Consider the following 22,877-nt stretch of genomic DNA (forward strand, 5'->3'; position numbering starts at 1 on the left):
ATACTTGAATAAGGGTTTAAGATCATCCCTATATAAAAGAAGAGGGAAAAAATATACTATGACACTTACTTTCATCGCCTTGGTTCAGCTGTTTTGATTATTGATGGCTACCATGTTGTTTCTAGGCCTTTTCTCTCTCGTCTCTATACCTAGTGCTCTTGACAGTAACCTCTTTGCCACAGCAGAATCCATATGTGGTCTTGAGTCCATACGAAGTCTATCTTTTGATGGTTGTAAATATTCTAAACATACAAAAGTTGTGTTTAAAAAAGAATTCTTAAACTTTTATTTTACCAGATATAATCATGTACAATCAAATGGCCATCGCTTTAGGGGTAATGTCAGTGACTCAGAATGTTACCTAATTCTCTCTCAAACATGCAAAATATAGGCGTATTACTTTCAGCTTCACTCACTCTCTGGAAATGCAGTTTTGGAATTCATTTGGGTGGCAATTTCCTGAAAGTCTAGATGACATCTTCAAAAGTTAGCATGGAAAAAGCAGTGTAGCTCAAGAGACACAAGTGTAAATACATAAATTAGGCGAAGGTGAAGAGAAAGTGGCAGTGCCTGGTCTCCAACTGAAAAGTACGCTAAAGAAGAAGCAGTCAGGCTATTTCAAAAATGAAAAGTAAATCAGGAAAAAGAACTTGAAGGCTATCAAACTCTTTCACAAGCTCATAGGTAAGTACTAGGCTAGCTGCCCTTGGTGGCTATTTTAGGCCTAGCCAGTTTCCCTTTTTGTGCCTGAAATAACCCATCCCATTTGGTTATAGAGTGACCTTACCCATGGTAAATAATTATATATTACTCCTAATGAGAATAAATGAAATCATACCCATAGATAATTTGAGGGGACCTGTGCTTGGGATAAAGCATTTAGGAGCTACGTCCATCCATTAGTAGTACAGGGGGTAATTCTGGGGTAAATGTTGTATTTCCCCTCCACAGAGCTGAGAATAAACAGGGATGAAGTTTGTTTTATATGGATGGGGAGCCTGATATCCTCTACATAATATATCTGTCCCTCCAAACTGTTCTGTTGATATCGCAGAAGAGGTTTAGATCCCTAGAACGAATAGTTCTGATCCTGAGCTGACTGGCCTAGAAATAATCCAATGCAAAGACAAGTCCTGAACTAGCCTAACATACACTCAGTACATAAGAATGAAACCAGAGCTTGATAACAGTTAGACCACTTAAAACAGCAAAAATGCAGTGCAACTGTGAAGTGGAATCCCTAATATAGGTTTAAGAATCTTAGCCAAAGCACATACAGTGTGTTAAAATGAATTTGAAAACAGATCAAGAAATGAAAATGTGTACCTGTCCTTCTCTGTCTTGTAGAACTATTACAATGCAACAGTAATTAAAAAAAATCACAGTAAAGAGCAACCTTGGAATTCACAGACCCTTACGTCTGAGGTCACCGGCCTGGAATTGCCACAATGCAAAGGCAAGTCCTGAACTAGCAAAGAAAAATAATGACTCAAAAAAGGTTTAGAAGGCTGATGAAAACAGTCTCATTTTCATGGCTGTAATGCACTTTCTAAGCTGCCAACAAATAAGCTATGTAATTTGCTATATCCGTTTAATTAATCTACTTACAATTTATTGATCCAGGTAAAACATTGATGGTAGTCCAATGAATACAGAAGGTGTTATAACAGATCTGGGAACACAGGTTGATGGCAACCTCTCTTTTGATCACCACATTGCCACTGTGGTCAGAAAGTCCTTCTATGTGGCACATCTCATTACTAAGGGTTTTGCATCCAGGAAGAAAGGGGTCATTGTCTCTCCCTACTCTTCTTTCACCATGTCCAAATGAGCATGCAGATCTTTAATGATCCAGTCAGTGCTACTGAATGTTTTGGTATACAGAAAAGCAGGTAGTAGTACTTTGGAAAGCTATTAAGCAGGCTCAAAAGGATACCACTGTGTTAATATCACTGGCAAGATAGTTTGACAACTGCTCAAATTTATTAAAAACTGTAAATGCTCAGGATGGTAGGTATTTTAGCATCTTGACTTACACAATATGTATGAAGTAAAGGGGAAAAAACACAGCAACTGTCCTTTTAAAGTCCAGACATCTGTAAGGTTCAGGCGGAACTAAATCAGAGGTCCAAATGAGGACTAGAACCAGTAACTAAGGGTCAAAAACACTGCATCAATGGGACCGGACGGTGTCCCCAGGCTGCGTACTACACAAGCTCAAGGATGAACTAACCCCTCACCTAAACACACTATTCAAACTCAGCCTCTCCACAGGCTACATACCCATAGAGTAGCGCACAGCAATGGTTATTCTGCTCCACAAAGGTGGAGCCACAACAGACCCCAGGAACTATCGCCCTATAAGCCTGACTAGCTTCATCTGCAAGACTATGGAGCGCATCATCATGGAACTCATTAACAGAGACATTGGGAACCTCCAAACACTGGACCCTACCCAGTTCGGCTTTGTTAAGGGTAGATCATGTCTCCTAAACCTGGTGGATGTCTTTGAGACAGTTACCAAGGCTATAGATGAGGGGAAAGGTGGTACACACAGCCTACCTAGACTTCGCTAAGGCCTTCAACACCATTTCCCATTCTGGTATTACAGACAAGCTCACCAGCCTGAACATAAACCTCTACGTCACGAGATGGGTTGCCAACTGGCTCACTGACAGAACCTACATGGTGAGAGTTGTGGGAGCTAGGTCCGACTCTAAACCGGTTACAAGTGGTGTTCCCCAGGGCTCAGTCCTAGGACCCCTCCTGTTCAGCATATACTTCTCAGAGGTACAGGAAGCACAGGAGGACTATGGCTAACCAAGATTGCAGACGACTGCAAACTAGGGGCTATAACTGACTCTCCGGCTGACACAGACATCCTCCAAAATGGTCTCACTGAGACGATACCTGGTGTCAAAATCATGGCCTCAAGCTAAATGCCAAAAAGTGTATAGTCATCCCCTTTGGAAAAAACAAAGTACCCACAAACTACCAAATAGGTGGTAGTCCCCTAAATACTGAAGACGTAATAAGGGATCTGGGGACCCAAGTAGATCGTAATCTCACCTTTGATAATCACATTACCAAAGTGGTTAGAAAATCCTTCTACGTGGCCCACCTAATTACAAAAGGGTTCACATCCAGATCAAAAGAGGTTATTGTGCCCCTCTACTCATCAGACCCATCATAGAGTACAACGCCCCATTTGAGTACTTACAAGACACCTGCAACAGCTGGAAAGACCACTGAAGTACCTCACCAAGAGGATCACTGGCCTCAAACAGACGCCCTATGCAGCTCGACTGATGAAACTCCAACAGTACTCGGTTGCATACCGCTTACTCAGAGGTGATCTCTGCCTGAAATACAAGGCCATGTCCAACCCAGAATTGATGGACATGCTCCACCTAAAGAAAACCTTATCCTCTCGAGTCAGACACTCTAGTGATCTAAACCTCACCACAACAATAAATAGAACGTGCTGGAGGGATAGATTCCTGTCCCAGAGACTTCCCACGCTTTGGAACAAGATCCCAATCTACATTAAGCAGAGCTCCTCGCTAACACTCTTCAAAAGAAACCTTGACGAGTGGATGCGAAACAGAAAGTTTACCCCGGGGATCACTTCAGTGGCTCTGCTGGACACAGGCACAGGGAACTAATCTATGGGGGCGGCGAAAGCCAACACATTCTGGCTAGGCTTATAAATACCTTTGAGCAGATAGCCTAGTAACTACCTATGAACAACAAAATAGAAATAAATGCAGACATACAAAGGGTACTAATGTAGCATTAACTCATATGAGGTTGCATGACACATATAATCACCAATCTCTTAGAAAGAATATTAAATAAAACATGGCCTTCATTTTTCATGAGACTGCACAGGGCACTAAGCGTCAGACAGCTGTAGCTCCTTATTCTTTCTGGCCAGTAAACACCTTATTCATGTAATACCAATGAAAATAAAATGAGTGACAAAAACTATACGAGAAACTAATGGCTGAAGACAATGTCAAGAGTACGTACTTTTCTCTCAAAGTTTGACTGAAATACCCTCACAATTTTTTCAATGAAGCTTAGAAGAGGAGACTGCTACCTAAGCTCTACATGCAGGTATTTCCTGGATGTGGCAAAATTAATGTGAAAACAAAAAAGGAACAGCCGGAAAGAACTTTTGCCATTGCTGTTGCTTAAGCTTGCACCTTTCCTCTTTAAACTTCGACAGACCTGCAGTTGGAGGACTAAAGAGCAAACTTCTTATTAAAAGGAATGTCTAAAAATTGAGCTTTAACATTCTCAGGAGCTAACCAAGCATGACTCTGTAATACCATGCCAGTCGCAGCTGCATCTACTACATCACTTGTACACCTGTGCTTACAAGCCCACTACACTGGCAACAATGGGGGACTGTAGAACCTGCATGGATCACTGCAGCTCAGGTTTCTGAACTTCATGTGTAATTTCAAGGATGACAGATTTGTGTACCTTAGACAGTATCAACACAGGGTTTTCTTTAAACTAAGTTTATGCATTCATGTCTTGTTAAGGTTTCCACAGCACTACAATAATGGATTTCTATTCCCTGTTACTGTAAGATCATAAACCAGATGAGCCAGCCTCTACAGAAAAAGAGATGGAAGGTGAATTCCCATAATCCATGGGAGATGAGACCTTTTTCAAAAACTCTTCTCTCTTCTAAATAAGCATTTTGACTTTTCATGGCTTTGCATGTTCAATGTACTACTACTTTTTTTACGTTTCTACTGACCCAAGTGTCTCTTCAATAAGAATGGATTATAATAGCTTTCATCTACAGATTTGGCAGTTTGTTTAAACATTTCACAGTGCTCACATTCTTAGACAATTGTGATCACAGTCTAAACAGAACACTATATGTGAAGGTCTTAACATGCCATCTGTTTAGCCCAATTACATTTAATTCAGCCATTGCTTGTAATTAGATGTGTAGCAAATTAACTTCTTCGAAGAAAATAAAAAAGCAATCAACTAAAAGCTGTAATTTAACTACTTGACAGTATTTTTTTCAGGTGAGGTGAGATTTGAGATACTGAAAATTGACAAAAACAATTGAAAAGAATGTTTTCCAGTTCAAGATATAAAAGGTAGCCACGTGCATACAAGCACAGGTCAGCACTGGTCTACAACATATAAAGAGATAATAAAGGGTAGCCACATGATACAATATATAAAGAGATATAAAAGGTAGTCACATGCATATAAGCACAGGCCAGCATTGGTCTACAACATATAAAGAGATATAAAAGGTTGTCACATGCATACAAGCACAGGCCGGCATTGATCTACAATATACAGAGAGATATAAAAGGTAGCCACATGCATACAAGCACAGGCCAGCACAGGTCTACAATACATAAAGAGATATAAAAGGCAGCCACGTGGATACAAGCACAGGCCGGCATTGGTCTACAATATATAAAGAGATATAAAATGTAGCCACATGTATACAAAGCACAGGCCGGCATTGGTCTACAATATATAAAGAGCTATAAAAGATAGCTACATGCATACACACAAAGGCCAGCATTGGTCTACAACATATAAAGAGATATAAAAGGTAGCCACATGCATACAAGCACAGGCCAGCACTGGTCTACAATATATAAAGAGGCCATAGCTTTTGGCATTTTAAAGTGGAAAACACACATGTAACAAAGTCTATAACCCAAATGCTATGGTTTACCGTGCCTCTTCCTGAAAAATACTTGAGTAGCCCTACAGCTGCAATGGACAGAATGCAATGGGATTTCAAGAATTCCCTCAGTCTGACTATTGGATCAGAGTTCTGTCTGATGTTTTTAATTTCACAGTGATCCAGTACTCCATAAAGATGTACAATAGTTTGGGTTTAATATTTTAAAAATGAGAATGAAGCTAAGCAGTTTAGCTGTAGGCAGTCTGGAAGACGTTCTGCAGTGATGCTTTTTTCGACGTATAGTTCTGAAAAATCATGCAGATGTTGTTTTCCTCTCTTTCAAGTTTATTTTGCACTTTTGTTTCATGCAACAGCAAATTCTAGTAGACCATATTCTAAAATAGGAAGAACGACTCAGCCGGACTTAATCTAGCTGCCCTTGTGTGGAGACCTTAGGCTCTACAGCAAATTATCACACAAGTATGGGTTCTATCAATGGCTTCTCTATATATGTTTGCACAAGGTGAGGGCTAGATTCAGCCACACACCTAGATACTTGAAGGCATTTACTCTTTCCATAATGCATATTTTTGACTTTCAATGCACCAGTCCTTCAAGGCAGCAAGCTTCTTGTGTGTACAAAAAACATTTTTTTTCCATATAAACAGCTAGATTTGTAAGCACTGACAGACTAGTACAAGACAGCTGGTCACTATGAAAAAGTAATACATAGATCACGATGGGATATCACAGTTTTAAGTCATTAACATAACCTACACCATGGAGCTCACTTGTAACTGCACTGATATGGAGACTGTAAACAGCACCAGTCCTAATAGAAATTGTACCAATTTGTAGACTGCTTTAATGAAGACCAAGCCTGTTTTACAACAAGCATGGATATCTACCATTGAGGTAGGTGGTGAGTCATTGTAGCTCAACATTTTCCAAAGCCATACAGTTTAAGTTCTGCTACTAGTTTGAAATGGCCAACAAAATTCAATTTTTTTCTGAGGCCTAGAAAAACAATAGCTTGCACAGCTCACCTCTATACACAACCTTACTGGGGTTTTGCAGGTATAATCTACTTTAAATCTATGTTACTGGTCATGGAGGACACCTAAGGTACTAAGATGATTTTTCATCTGTGCAGTTATGGCATTCTCCTGAATTTTGGAATATGAGCACAACAGTGAAACTGGTATGAATGGTTCTCGTTTACTACTCTTCTTGTATTTCAGCAAATATTTTACATCTACTTTCCAGAGGCACATAACTGTGACTGTTTAAGACAAAGGCTTTGAGAAATTTTGACAACAAGCTGTCAAAACCCAGGTGCTCAATGTGGATTTTCTCAGAGCTACTTGACTTTGATAAAAGTCAAAAGGGTGTGGTGAAGCCAAATGCTCATTCAGCTAGTCCAATAGCTGGAGGGTTGTTTTTAGACATTTGAGCTACATGTCTACTGGCAGAAAACTGTAGCCATTTGGATTCATTTTAAACTCTTAATTGCAATAGTAGCCCTAACATTTTGTTTCCCCCTATCAATGAGGTGCTTAGCTTCAATACAAAACCTCTACGCAGTAAAGCTATTCACCTCTGTTACCCATGCTAGACCTTAGTTTTTTACAGCGCTTTTAGGCATCATTCCTAAGTAGGTAAAACTATTTTTAAACTTCAGGACTAACACTGAGCCTGTACTTCTTCCACACTGCTTCCCTCCCCGAGGATGCTTCATGAATTTCTGAAGTGATCGAAGTGTGGCAGATACACCTATAAAACCTTCTGCTTTGAGGATAAAATGGCTTAAAGGCAACCACAGAATACATAATATATAATGAAATGCAACAATGAAATCACTTTACTCAGTAATAATTCATCATCCAGCAGCAGCTAGGTTATTACAAAACTGTGTGTGGTAGTAAGATTTAAGTGACCTGCACTTTATTATATTCATATTATACTCTATTCAGCTCAGGTGCTTTGGCTAAGAAAAGTGATAAAACAATGGTAACTTGGGAATGCTGCTGCACTTTAACACTGCTCAAATCTATTAGTACGTACCCAGTTAAGAAGTGTGGGTGCCACTCTGTAGATTTTTGCTTGGCTGCTTTTAACAGCTGGATTGAAATGCCTGGAAACTAAATAAAATGGCCTGAAGTACAACGCATATATATACTTACCATAATGATACATCATCATTATTCCACTTTGTCCACCTTGACTGTTGAGTAATCCACCCTCATGGCCAGCAAGTTTTTCAACCACTTACACTCACTTCAGCGATCAAACTCCCTTCTTCTCCCACAATGCATTTGTGTCCTCTCAGTCCTTCAGATCAAGTTTGCCCCCAGAAGATAGTAAACTGGTGAAGGAATAAGCAGATTTCAGGCTACTAGGTCCTTCCAAAAGTCAAATGGCAATTTGGAGAGGAAAGGAGGGTAAGATATTAAGATGGACAAAGTGGGATAATGAATATCCAGCATTATGGTAAGCATGGAACTTCAGTAACTTACATTATTCCCTCCATCTACCTAGTCTGTTGGGACAGAATTCCCAGCTACTTATCCTCATGGGTTTCATCCTAACAGGATACCCATGAAGATAGTGAAACCAAAGGAAGACATGGCTCTGTATATCATATTCAACTTGTAGTGCTTAACGCATGTGCACACTGTTTACCACTTTGCTGCAGCACAAATGTCATCAAAAGAAGAATTTTTGAAGGCGGCCATGACATTCTTATGGCCCTTATAGAAGGCGCCTTAAAACTTGACTAAAGGGTTTTGCTTTCGATGGAATAAATATGTGTAATGCAATATGAAAGTTATCTGGAGGGAGTAATGGAAATACTTGAACCAGCTTGGCAGAGGAGTAGGAGACACAGTTTCTCTATTGTCTCTTCAATATTTGCATGCTTTTTCTGACAATTTTGCCCCATTTTGCCTGCATACTCAGCTCTCCCATATGGGTTCTTCATGTACAGTCCAAGGAGTCAGCTGTGACAGCCTGAAAGCCTGGCTCCACCTTAAAGGGCATGCCCTATTTCATACAGATCTGCAAATCTCTACCAAGCTAGTTCTGTCTTATGCCAAGAGGAATGCTGGTCTGAAGAGAATATGCACGCTGGCCCCACCTATTCCTGAGAGATATTATTACAGTTTTCACTACAACTTTGCCAAAGGAAACATCAGAAGGCCAAGTATCCGAAGGCTCAGAGGAATTCCCTGGCAATAACAGTGCTGCAATTAGCAATCTTGTTGAAACATTGTGTTAGGACAAGATCTTGTTGGAGGATAGGAAAGCTTTTTGCTTGTCTATGTCCATAAGAACTCTCAGGAAAGTGACTTGCCTTGCTCGCTGTAAGGGAGACTTTCTGGAGGTTTAAGGACAATCATACATCCTGGAAGCTGGTTACAGTGGTCTTTACAGTTCTTTCTATTTCTGGCATAGTAGAGACCTGGATAAGGCAATGATCTAAGTGTGGATAAATGTAAACATCCTTGGTCCTACAAAAGGGCTGACTGGAGCCAGGCACACTGTAAAACTACTGGGTGCAGTACGCAACCCAGAGGACAAGAACTTGAATTAGTAGTGGAAGCCCCCTGCCTTGAACCTTAGGAATTGCCTGTCTTCCTTGTATAGGGATTTGTCGAGAGAGATTCTTGAGATCGAAAGTCATCACAAGGGAGCAAGAAAGGATCAAGGACAACAGATTCTGTAATGACAGCATCTTACATTTTGGAACTACAAAAAAAAACGCTTGTTCAGTCTTAAAAGAGCCAGAATTAGTCTGCAAGACCTTTCTTTTCTTAGAACCAGGGAAAGCCTTGAATAGAATCTATGTGCCATTAGATTTTCTATCTGTAGGGGCATCAGATGCTGATCTTTTGAAACAGGTGGCTCCCCTATTGTTGGCAAACTGGCCCATTTGCAAAAAAGAAAAGAAAAGTAAAAACTAATGTGTGTAGTTGAAGAAAAATGATTAAGAAACCTGCAAACCCGCCAACTTGCAAAACTGAGCATTTTTTTAAGAGAAAGGGTCAACTAGCACATCAATAATCTTAAGAAAGGGAATTTAAATAACATCCTAGCAAAGCATATTGATGCATACAGAGCACATTCCTTAATAGAGAAAATGGTATTATATCTGAGGGCAGTCTCCTAGAAAGAACTTAAAATGAGAGAATTATAATGACGGATTAGTCTGACTGCAGATATCCCACTGGACTAAATGAAATTGCTTCCGTTTCTTGTGTCTTAAAGTACAGGATGTGTATACATTAATACATTTTTTGTATACATGAAATGCATAGTGGTGTAATTTATATATATATATATATATATATATATATATATATATATATATATATATATATATATATATATAAAAGAAAAAATGTTTTAGGCATTAAAATGAACAGCTACTTTAAATGTTATATATTTTTCAAACTTTTTTTTTTAATAATGTTGGTCCTGAGGGGAGATCTACATTCTCCCTATGTTAGTACCCCCTAACTTGGCAGATCCTCTGAGCCCCAAATCATTACCTCCCAATAGGATATGGCCTCTACACTCTAGTATATCCTCAGCTACTTTGTGCAAATGCACCATGGTAGTGCCAGCTCAGAACTGCACTGGGTGAAAACAGAACTCCCACTTGGTGCCACCTGTGTTTCAAGCCAGAGCCACCTTCCTACCCCAAAGATGAGTGAACTGGCAGCGCTGCTCACTCCCATCCTTCCTTGCCAGCTCTTACAGGCACCTGAGCAGCTAGTAAAACTTGGGTTGCATATGATATAGTCAGAGCTTTATCCTTCAATGCCATGGAACTGGCCTCCCCTCCAGCTTCTTGAACATCTTGTCTGCAGGGTTCTGAAGGGGAGTTACTTATCCAGAGAAGCATCCATAAAGTCTGCTTTCATGTGCCCTGGAACAGACTGGATCGACAGCTATGCATGTCTCTTAACCAATTACCCTGTAGCAGCTGCAGTATCATACCACATTTTATAGAATGCCTGGCAACCTGAGAAATTAAGTCACATAGGTCAAGTATCTCCTTTCCAGGGTCTTTACTATATATCCTCTCTGCTTTCTGTCTCTTTTGATCATGAAGTGAACTTTAACATGTGAGACTGGTGACTGAAGGCACTAATTGCAAGGGTGGCCAAGCTCTAAGCAATTTTACCATACTGGTTTTGTATCCTACTCTTACTGTTATATTTGGAATCAGATTCCTGGCTGCAGGCACACTGGGTCCCTTGCTGGAATCTACAGACACCATTACTGAATTAGCAACTGGATGTTTATATTCACTGTTGTGATAGTCTCTTACCCTTTAAAAGTGGTACAGCTTCATAGGCGCAGGGGACAGGGAATCAGACGACTATTGATGCAGAAGCAAAGGCATCATTTAGGACTTTTAACACTGCAGACATAGCCAGGGGTCTTGTGTCTGGCAGGCCCAAAATTTGCACGTGGCACAATCTGGGCCTGGGAACTTCTGCTTCCCAGTTGAAGGTACCTCAGAATGAATGATCCTTAGGTGGTGAGGATGCGGAAAAGGTGTCCTTCCAAACAGTTTTCATACTAAAGGCTAGGAACACCTGCTTCACATAAGCCAGCTCCTTCAGCCCTGTCTATCAAGTAACCAAATCCACTAGGAAGAAGGCTCCCTTTTTCTTTTTACAGAGCGTACCCCAATGCAGACACTTCTTCAGAGGCTAGATGCTAGGAACTTTTTCAGAGTTTAGATACCTAGAGTTCATAAATTCCTTGCAATTATGGGTCAACATGAAAAGACCTCGAGTAGAGACCTGGGTGGCAATGGGGTTCAGATGCAATTAACTGTGGTAAACTGACTGACAAATGTTTGGCCTTCAGTATTTTGAGTCTGTATTTGGACATGCAATCTGCCTTGTAGGCCCTTAAAGCACAGACAAATGCCCAAAACTTTGATGTGATCCCCCTTCAGATTCGTATAAACAAGTGCCGTAGGCATACCTCCTTCCCCTTCAGAGACAATAATGCGAGTGTCAGAACCCAGGGCTTGCACAGCATCTCTGGGACCACAAGTTGACCTGTTTTGGCTAGTGAGGCTATACCAGAGGCGGTAGACATAATGACATCCTCAAGGGTCATGGTAGGAGCCACAAACAAACATATAGAAGAAAGTCAGTGGAGGAACTGGAAGACGACACAAAGAGCTTAGACCAAGCTCAGGTTTTCAGAGTGAGGAGCTTATCTAAGGATTCCACCCTGTTCTTGATGGTCCACTGACTAAAACAGGCACACTGGGTATATCTGGGCAAGTCATGTTCCAGACCAAAAAAAAACCACACACAAACTGCTATTCTACACTTGATACAGTTATTGAATTTTGTACCATACATTTACAAAACCATATACTGCAAAACCAGCACTAAGAATATTATAACATTCCACATGGGGTATTTATCTACAAACACAGCTTCAAGCCAATGGAAATGTATTCTGTGACATGCTCATCAAACTGTGATTAGAAATCTGAAGATGGTTCCAGCCAGCATCCTTTTATACCACTGATGCCATGATGCTGGAAAGAGAGGTAATCCTCTGGGACCAGACAGGGATTTGGTATTCATGATGATTGTCAGGATCCTGCAGACAGGAATTCTAAGAATCAATACTGAAAAAACTGAATCATAAAGATTGTCAGATGTCAAAAGAAAGTTCACAGCAGAAAGAGACAGAGCAATAAAAAGAATGTGTTCTTTAGTTAAAAGAGTGCACTTAACTCTTTTGAATGAAGCCCTCTTTTTCAACTTTTGAGGAGGAGGAGTGGTGGTCAAGTCATACAGGAAATAGATCAAAGAACAGTACGAAAATCCAAGATAAGAATAAGGGTAAAAGGCTACTTAATAAAAGAAAGCAGTACGAGGAAAGGAATGAGGCAACACTGTCCGTTGTCACCTAATGTGTTTATAGTGGTGATGAGAATATTAGCATACAACAAGAAAGACCTAAGAGGATGACATCATGGAAGCATTTACTATGTTTGATGCCCTAAACATAATAATTACAAATCGGAAGGGCAGTCTATTGAGGAATCAGCGCTTGAAAGCAAATGGAATAAGACCATGCAGGTGAGTGTACAAATGATAAAATGAAAGAAGGAGCAGTAGTAATGAAAGTACTTGGGGATATACGTCTTCAAAATTTGAAAGGGAAATGCAGGAAAGAATCGAGTGGTCCTACACAAATAGATGTAGGGCCTCACGACTATATGGGACAGGATTGTTACCACAGTAGGTCACAACATTACACAAATGAAACTACCAAGGGTATTATATTTGCTGAGGTACATTCATATACCATCATACCCCCGTCCTGAAGGTAGGGTAATGGAGTATTCAGCTGAATATGACAGTTCAATCTGGCCATAGACTAAGGAAGGGCAAGAGAGCAGAATGGGTGGGGAATGCCAGATGTAAAGAGGTTTGAAGTGATAGCAGCAGAACTGAAGAGCAACAACATGAAGAAAGAGGGCAGAAAACAACAGTGGTCAAGCAAAAAGGAAGAGGAAGGAGAGAGGATAATCTTTGAGCACTTTAAATCCACAACTGATGCAGTATGGCGAGAAAGGAAAAGGGAAAGAAAACAAGGGTGTAGCTAAGCATACTCGGTGTACTCAAATGAGTACATTTTTTTCTATGCATTCCTTAGAAATGTCAACACTCAAAAAGCACAGAATTTTTAGAAATGTGTAAATGAGTATCTGCAGTATAGAGGTATATGAATAATTTTTGTGCAAAAGGAACACACCTCTAAAAGCAGTTTTCATAGATATAAATAGTAACAGTTGAAAATAACACGCCTCTTGCTATACACCTGGGATAACATTTTGAAGGTTGAGTACATTTCTAAAGTGATAGGTGGGTAGTGATGGAAACATTAGGTTTGACTACATATGTAAATCTCTGGCTACAACCCTGACCCGGAGTGAAAACACAAAGAAAATGAACAAATTGGCAATACAGAAATAAAGATTACTGGAAAGTGAGTCAGCAAATGTGGAGTACAATTAAAAAAAAAAAGATAAGACAGTGGTATCGAGTCAAGTAGGAATTTTGTTTGGATACAAAATAATAGTTAAGATTTTATCAGCTCACACTGTAGCTGCTACACTAAAAACAAAATAGGAAAGCACAGGACAGAGAATCAAGACCAAGACTAAAGACAATAGCTGAGTAAAAGGGAAGTCTAGGAAGAAGCACGTAGACTGGTCTGTAAAAGGATACTAAACAATAGAGATGACAGCGAAATACAGAAGGCTCAAAGAAAGGTAGAACATTACAAAGAGATGAAGGAAGAGTAGCAGGAGGTGTGGCACATAACTTACCAATCAATTTAAAAGGGTTTATCAAGGCTTGGGGCCAACAAATGAGAAGAGCTTAGCACTGTAAACGCTGAGGGTTTGCAATGGTTAAATGTCAGAGATGTGGGGAAAGACCAGCAAAAATAATCAAAATGCTCTGGGAAAGTGAGGGCTTGCAAGAGTTGTGTGATACATGTCTGGCTGAACTGAAGGTGCCATGAAAAGTCCAACGGAAGTACAGTTGTGTAACATGCAATTACCGTAACAGTAGAAGTTTGAATTCCTCACTGCTGCAGTAGCCTAGAGCTATTTTGATTATATCCTGTCCAGGATATTAAGGCTGGCCAGTCTTCAGAAGTCTATGGCTCCCAGGATGCTGCGTCTCAAGATCCACAGCCTAGCTTGCATGAGCTCCAATTTTTTTCAGGACTTTCTTGCCCACCAAAAGGGAGAAAGCCTACTCTTCCCAAAATTGAAAGTTAGGAATACGTAACTTTTGGCACAACTATGTACAGAAAAAAAAAAGGGGGATGGAGGGAGGGTGTGGCTACCGCAGCAGCATGGAATCTGAACGTTTACTGGTATGGTAAGTGCAATTTACACAACTGTACTATGTTTATCAATCTCAATAGTGCAGTAGCCTATAGCTATTTGGGTAAATTACCAGGGTCTATATTAGATCACTGAACGCTTAAAAAAGCGAATGGTGATTGATCGAACTTATGTAAGCAAAAGCTTACAATCTTGAACTGTCAGAACAGTGAATTTTTAGCTAGGGAAAAAAATTGCTGTTCCAAAACACATACACACAACACAAGCACACCAAACAAACAGCAATCCACACACATACACCTAAAATCTGACACCTAACCCTACACTAAACTATACACACACACCACTAACTATCCACTTACCCTAACCCAAACCCTAACCCTAAGGTCCGTCACTATCACACACTCACCTCACCCGCTCCCTAATCCTAACTCACCTAACCCGCCCTAACCCTCACGTCCACACAATCGCACACTTACCTGAACCCGACCCGTAACTTTCCACCACAGCACTGAAAATACTGAAGCAACAGAAATGGACAACCGAATTCTTTCCCTAGGAAAAAAATTCAGGTTTCTTCTGCTTCAGTATTTTAAGCTTTCGCTTACATAAGTTCGATCAATCACCATTCGCTTTTTTAAGCGTTCGGTGATCTAATATAGACCCAATTACCACAGCACATCTACCCTGGCAGAAGGAAGAATTAACGAGAAGCCAGTGGAATATGGTCTTGGCAAAGCCTGTCCTGGACCACGAGTAGGAATTCAGTTTATAACATTTTGTAAATGTACAAAGGACCAAGTAGCTGCTTGTAGAATGGTGCTAGAGCACATCCCATTCCAATATGCCATCAAAGAATAGGCTTGAGTATAATGTGCCCTGATTCTGCCAGAAATAATTTTGTCACAGTGGGAATAACAAAAACAATAGCAAAGAGCAACCATCTTGAAACAGTCTGTTCTGACACAGGTTGCCCTTTCGTTGTCCCATCATAGTAGATGAAAGCTGTTCAGCTTTCCTAGAAGGACTTTGCTATATTGAGAGAATACCCGAATTGCCTGTGCATGCCCTGAGTAAGGAGAATACTCTCTCCCTAATTTCTAGGTTCTGGATAGGAAACAGGGAGACTGATGGCTTGATTCAATGTAAACTCTGAAACAACAAAAACAGGGTTCAGGCACCATATGAGCTTGCAATTCAGATACTCTTATTGCAGAAATAAGAGCAATAAGTAACAGTCTTCTAAATTATGAATCATAAATTAGCCAGATCAGCTTATTCAAAGTGATTCAAAGTTAACTTTTGCAGCACAAAATTAAGATTCCAAGAAGGTGCCACCTGTTTCCTAGGTTGCCATGCATGCAAAACCCCTTTTATAAACTGCTTTTCCAAAGACAGATAAGAAAGGGGATGATCCAAGGCCAGACATCCTGAAGCGGCGTAAAGATGAACTTTGATAGAGAACTAATCTAGGCCAGAGGTTAGTGACTCACACAAATATTTAAGAACCAGTGGTATATAATCCCTGACTGGCCTGGTTATTACTATGGGACCAAATAAAACATTTTTCTACTTGCTAACATAAGATTTCCTAGTAGCAGGTTTTCTTGCCTTCTTTAGTAGCTGCTTTACATCGTCATGAAGATAGTGCCTAAAAGGCATCAAAACTGAAACAACCAGACAGTCTGTTGTAGTTGCTTGAGAATGGGGTGTATCAAACTCTCCCTATCTTGTGCAACTAGATCCAATCTGTAAGGAAGCTTGTAGCAACTGCCTCTGGCCAAATCCATAGGAAGGGAGAACCACCGTTGCCTAGGCCAGAATAAAGTCACCACAATGGTCTTTGGAGAATCCTTCTGAATCTTCAGAATTAACCTGGATATCAGCAGAAAGGGAAGAAATGCATATAGAAACATTCTCCACCAGTGAACTGAAAACGCATCTGCTTTCCAGGCCTGCCTGCAAGGAGTCCTTATACAGAACATGTTTAGTCTGTTTTGAAAGGAGGCAAACAGATCTATTTGAGGTGTTAATCATAACTGGATCAATTCCTAGAAGACCCCTTCATTAAGTTTCAATTCGTGACGGTCTATCCTGGTGCTGCTCCAGTCTGCACTAGACCTTGGGGAGTTAAACAATGCTTCAGAATTACCTCTGAAGCCACCATAGCCAGCTGCACACAGGGTAGGAACTTGTACTCCCCTGTTTCTTTATAAACCACATCATTGTGGTGTTGCCTGGAATCACCTGCAGAGATCCCACGGACCACATATGATAGGATTCTGTAGCATGGATCACAGCTAACATCTCTTTCACATTTTTGTATTATATAAAAGCACTTTATGATTTGCTCTACTTTAATACACTGAAGAAGGCAAGGTTTGAATCCGGGCCGAAACCGGTATGTTTTTGAGCTTTTATGGTGCTTTGGTAGTTTACTATTAAACTACTATTTCAGCAGTTCACCAGTTGCTGGCGTTTTTCTTTTGTATTAATTATTCTCATAGCCGTGCAACTCCTTACGTGCAGGAAATTTCATTGGAGGTTCCAACTGTAACTGCCCACAAGCAAAATCTGAAGTGTTTGTTCTCAAACAATGAGCTGGGCTTGAAGAAAGATTGGGGGAACTGGATTAAGAGCAACCTGCTGTCTCCACCACATCATAACGTGGAATCTGAAATTCCGTAGTTTGAGAATGTTGAGTCCAGATAGATTTTAAGAATCACTGGATTTTTCTCAAATGCAACCTGGCAACAGGAATCATGGAAGCCACAAACCCTAGAATCCTGAGACACACTCTGGTATAAGTCTAAAACTCATCCGAGAAACTCAGAAGATTTCCAGATACAAGTCTACTTTTGCTTGGGTTAGGAATTTGCAGGGAAGAATCTAAAAGGCATCCAAGAAACACAATTCTGTAAGAAGGAATTAAGAAGGATTTTTGACAGGTTATCTGAAAGCCCAGGTTGAGAAAGATACTTTTAAAACATTAAAGAACTCCTGTCACCTGGCAAAAATACTCTCCATAGGTATGCAAGTCATCTAAATAAGGAAATATGTGAATGCCGCAATCTGCAATGAACTATTATAAGAGCTACACATTTTGTGAGTACCCTTGTTGCTGCAGATAGCCCGAAGGGTAATGCAGAGAACTGACAATACGATCCAAATATAGAAAATCTGGGAAAACCTCTGAACTCTTGTGGCGATAGGGATGTAATGATGAACATTTTTTATGTCTGAAGTTACTTAAAACTAGAGAAGGCATCAGAGGTAACAGACTCGGTAAGGTCAAAATCTTGAACGTTAGTACTTTCACAAAAAATATGAGAAAGGATAGGTGGAGTACTGGTCTCTACAGGGATCCTTCTTTGGCACCAGAAACATTATTGAATAGAATCTTTCTCGCCACTGGTTTTGAGGCAGTAGTTCTATGACCCCGAAGGAAAATGAGTATTAAAGAACCCGAGGAAAATGTTTTGTATGGTTTGGAGGACAGCAGAGGAGGGATTTTCAGAAAAGGAGGTATGTCTATCTAGTGCCATTTGTAATCCACCTAAATTACTCTCAGAAATCAACTGTCTGAAACAATCGGTTGCCAAAGAGGAGGATTGAGAACCAATTTCCTAATCACAGTCGAAAGGGAGGAGGTGTGTGTGTGTGTGGGGGTGGGGAAACAGAATGCTGGCATAACATTTGGAGGTACAGGCCTGTCCCATTTTCTGAAAGGATCCTTGCTTTTTGTTTGACCCCCTCATGCCATTTCTTTTTAGATTCCTGTGCAGGAAGTTTGCTGGGATTGTTTTCCGTTTTATAAGAACGAACCAGTGTTTTTGGAAGATTTAAATAAAGGGGGCCGAAAAACTTTAGGAACTCTCTGGACCAACTTGCCTCTTTCATGAACCTGTTTTGAGTACCACAGGAGAAGAACCAAACAAAACCTCCTTAAACAAGAGAGAATTCCAAATCTCAGATTTTTCTTCTTCAGAAAACTGTTGATTATGTACCCAGGCAAAATGTCTCATCACAGTAGCAGTAGCCGTGGACACAGTCAGTACACTAAAGAATTTTTAGATGCATGAGAAAGACTAGCAAAAACTAGGATTCAGAAAGGACCTACCTTCTGAGGTTAATGTGGTAGAAAAGTTCCACAAAAGTTAACACGTACTACAACATAAGAGCCTGATAGTCCAGGATTCTGAACATTAGAACTCAAAAGGAAAAAAATATCTGGAACCCTCACAAGGCTTTCCATTCTTGTCTGAAGACTAAGGATTAGCATTAAAGAGAACACTGTTAGCTGGCGAAGAAATAGCAATAGCTGCTGGGTCAGACTCCATGTGAAAAAAAATACTTTTTACACTAAGGAACTTTATAAAGATTATCTACCTTTTTAGGGATTGAAGACGGACTATCAGCATTATTGCAGGCAGAATCAAAAACATCCTCTAAGACTGGCATAATATGAGGATTAAGTGTAGTACATGACATACCTACTTGTACCATATCACAGTATCTCCTTAAGGAGGGAGAACATTCATTTGTTCCCACAAAAATACATTATTCATCCTGGACACAGTCTCAGATAGAGAAAACTCCTACACAGGAAAAACAGTAGAAATACCTTCCTTGGAATCAGGGTCAGATGCTTGTGAGGAAATTTCCAGAATAAGCTCTGTCCCTGTATCAGACTACACTGATAAAACATCCCTAGGATTTATTTATTTAAGATTCAAGTTTAAATTTTCATGCTGTTCCACAGGATTTAAAGCTTGCAATGAACTCTTAGCTAAGCAAGTAATTCATTTTAATTAACATACACACCGACTTTAGACGAAATATGTCTAACCTTTTGATTCTTTTTTTCTAGGCCCATCTCTAGAAGGAGACTGACTGAAGGATGACACTTCAGCCCAAGAAACATGTTTCTTACCCCAGCCATCTGAGTAAGAACCTCCCAGAGTAACTTCCATACCCTAAGAAGATTATCATCCCATGCCTGGTATAAGCAATGGAACAGCCACAGAGGATGTGGCTAACCCCCAGTCCATGGTGACGGAAGGGACAACAACACTGTCCTAAGTAATTCAGTGAGTGGTCTGAGGAACAAGCTGTGGCCGCTGCAGAGCCACCCACCAATGGCCTAGGTGTAGTCTGAGTCCACTGTGCAAACAAGGGCTGTTTAATTTGTATTTTTTCTTTTTAGTTACAGTGGGAGGAGGAACTGTGGAACTGGTACATTCCTGCTGAGGGAAAAGCCTGTCTGTTGGTAAGCATTGCTGAAACAGGTCATTCAGAAGGTAAAATGTCACTCTAGTGGTCACAAACAATACGTATACTTACACTTGCCTATACAGTCCCCAATATCACAAAAGTAAATGCACAAACTGTACACTTTATTTCCCCATAATTCAAAAGTCCCCCCCCCCCTTTTTTTTTTTTTTTACAAAGTGTCACAGAATTGGGAAAAATGAAGATAAATAGTTACAAAGTGTACACAAGCATTAAAATACACTTACAATCCCTTTAAACATATAATTTATTCATTTAACTCATAAGTACAGATGTAGCACTTGATTTTCACAAAAAGTGCCCCAAACATATTTACTTAGCCCAGCTACTAAAAATAACCAATGTGAAAAGATGTTTGCCCTAAAATGTCAACACAATAAATTTGCCAGTATTCTTAATGCAACTCAGTCCCAATTCCTGACAAGAACAGAAAAAAAAATCTGTGTGGAAGGGTTCCCCAAAGGGGACGTCTTTGCCATCAATGGAAGATCAAAGCTGACCACTGATCCTGTATAGCCCAGAGGTGCTCCCTTAACAGCAGTAAAAGTACACTATAAACTGGCACCCACGTTGCTATTTTCTCCCTGTGTATCTCCAGAGACACAAGCCTGGATGTATGTGTGGAGGGTAGCCAGAAACTTTATGAAAACAGTCTGGCAGTTATATCCTGGACAGGGTATAAAACTCAAACAGCTATGTTCTGCTGCTTTAGTGAGAGTAATAAACATCCTAAAATTCTCAATGTACTGGTTAGGGGGTGAGCGATCTAGTGAAAAGAGTGACACACAACAAATGATGCAAATGTTAATCCTGACTGGTAGGATTATAAGCTTATGTACGGAAAACAAAATGTAGCTCAAAAAGAAGACGAAGAAAAAAACATCAAGGCCCACAGACAAAACCTGCCATTGTATCAGAGTTCAGGAAGGAAGGGAGAAAAGAAGAAGACAGATGTTTTTCTCAGTACAGTAACAGAAGGAACGAGTTGGGTGGAAAGAAAGACAGTTCTGTCTAACAATGAGTGAGCTCTCTGCCAGGGCTATGGTGCTGGTGGTGACAGTGACATTTCCCTAATTTCTAAAAGTCTTTTAGGTTTCTAATACCATGAGAGGAAAGGACCTCATTCCCAAGTCAAAGTATGAGTAAAGATTATGAAATTAGTATTGTTTCAGTCTTTGATGTTAGCCAAAAGTGCTCTTCGCAACATCCCACGTGCCCAGAATTGACGACTTCTGCAATTCATATGGAGTTACATGTATCAGTAGCATATCTACATAAGACTGTAAATTCCTTTTTATGAGACCCATTGCTCCTACTATTATTGGAACTATCTGGGGATCCTTCTTCCACATTGCCCTCATTTTGCCTATAAATCCTGGTATTTTATGACTATGCGTCTCTCTCTCTGTATATAACACACTATAATCACTGGGTTGAACGATTTCAATGATCAATGCTACTTTTATCTTCTTTTTGTGGACTACTATATCAGATTTTCTCGTATCTATTTTTTTTTTTTTTTTTTTTTTGAAGTGTTGTTCATAGGTAGGTACTAGGCTATCGGCCCAAGGGCCTACGCAAGCCTAGCCAACAAGGTTCCCTGGCTTACGCCACCCAAGAAAGTTATTTTCCTGTGCCACTGTCGAGCAGAGACACAGAAGTGATCCCAAGGTGTATTTCCCATCCACTCTTCAAGATTTTTCTTGAAGAGTGCTAATGAAGAACTTAGCTTGACACAGATGGGTAGCCTGTTCCAGAGTACGGGAAGTCTCTGGGACAGGAATCTATCCCTCCAGCATGTCCTGTTTATTGTGGTGACAAGGTTTAGGTCCCTAGAGCATGTAGCTCGGTGGGTTTGGGATTTCTTTAGGTGTAGCATGTCCAACAGCTCTGGGCTTGACATAGCTTTTTATGTTAGGCAGAGATCACATCAGAGTAGGCGATATGCTACTGAGTAAAGCTGGAGTTTTTTGAGGCGGTCAGCATAGGGCATTTGTTTGGGGCCAGTAATCCTCTTTGTGAGGTACTTCTGTGGCTAATGTGCTAATGGGTAAACATCATTCTCTACAATTGTTTGTGGCTGATGCTTCCAAGCTTCTCAGCTACTGTACTTCAATACTCTGTTTGCACAATCCCCAATGCAACAGAAGGAGGAAACCAGTAGAGAAAAGAGTAAACTCCCAAGAAGGGAAGACATCCCTGATCAGTATCAGCAAGAAACTATGATCCCTCATAAAATCATCCAAGGCGAGCTTCGAAAACAAAATTGCCAAGGACTCCAAAGATAACCACAAGGCATTCTTTAGCTATGTCAAGAATCTAAGTGGCAATGCTCAGAGTTAGTGCAGAACGGCACAAAATACACTGAACTGACAGATATTGCCAACATCCTGGCAGACAGGTTCAGCGCAAACTTCACCCCCCTCTCACCCCCAAAAGGGCCAATAACCATATCAGAAGAATGTGGAGTCCCTCAAATCACAGACACTCAGGTTAAAACAGCCCTCTCCAAAGCCAAAAACACAGCATCAATGGGACTGGATGGTGACCCAGGCTGCTTCCTACACGAGCTCAATGACAAACTAACCCCTCACTTAAACACACTGTTCAAACTCAGCCTCTACAAAGGTTACATACCCACAGAGTGGCACACAGCAATGGTTATTCCACTCCACAAAGGTGGAGCCACAACAGACCCCGGGAACTATCGCCCTATAAGTCTGACTAGCTTTGTCTGCAAGGCTATGGAGTGCATCATCATGGAACCCATTAACAGAGACATTGGGAACCTCCAAACACTGGATCCTATGTAGTTCAGCTTTTTTAAGGGCAGATCATGCCTCCTAAACTTGGTGGACTTCTTTGAGACAGTTACCAAGGCTATAGACGAGGGAAAGGTGGTACACACAGCCTACCTAGACATCGCAAAGGCCCTCAACACCATTCCCCATTCTGGTATTATAGACAAGCTCACCAGCCTGAACATAAACCCCTATG

General features: G+C 40.5%; 1 protein-coding gene across 2 annotated transcripts in view; it reads right to left on the reverse strand.

Moving 5' to 3' along the window:
• The window catches only part of R3HCC1 (R3H domain and coiled-coil containing 1), a 682,694-nt gene that overhangs the window by 176,515 nt on the left and 483,302 nt on the right, over nt 1-22,877 (reverse strand). For both annotated transcript variants that reach the window (XM_044083119.1, XM_044083120.1), the window contains exon 8: nt 70-242. In XM_044083119.1, the coding sequence (XP_043939054.1) occupies nt 85-242 (158 nt within the window). In that variant the 3' untranslated portion in view covers nt 70-84. The remainder of the gene's footprint in view (nt 1-69; nt 243-22,877) is intronic.

This window comes from Protopterus annectens, chromosome 9.part0 (assembly GCF_019279795.1).
Source record: "Protopterus annectens isolate FY-2018-M chromosome 9.part0, PAN1.0, whole genome shotgun sequence".
NCBI classification, from domain to species: Eukaryota; Metazoa; Chordata; order Ceratodontiformes; family Protopteridae; genus Protopterus; species Protopterus annectens.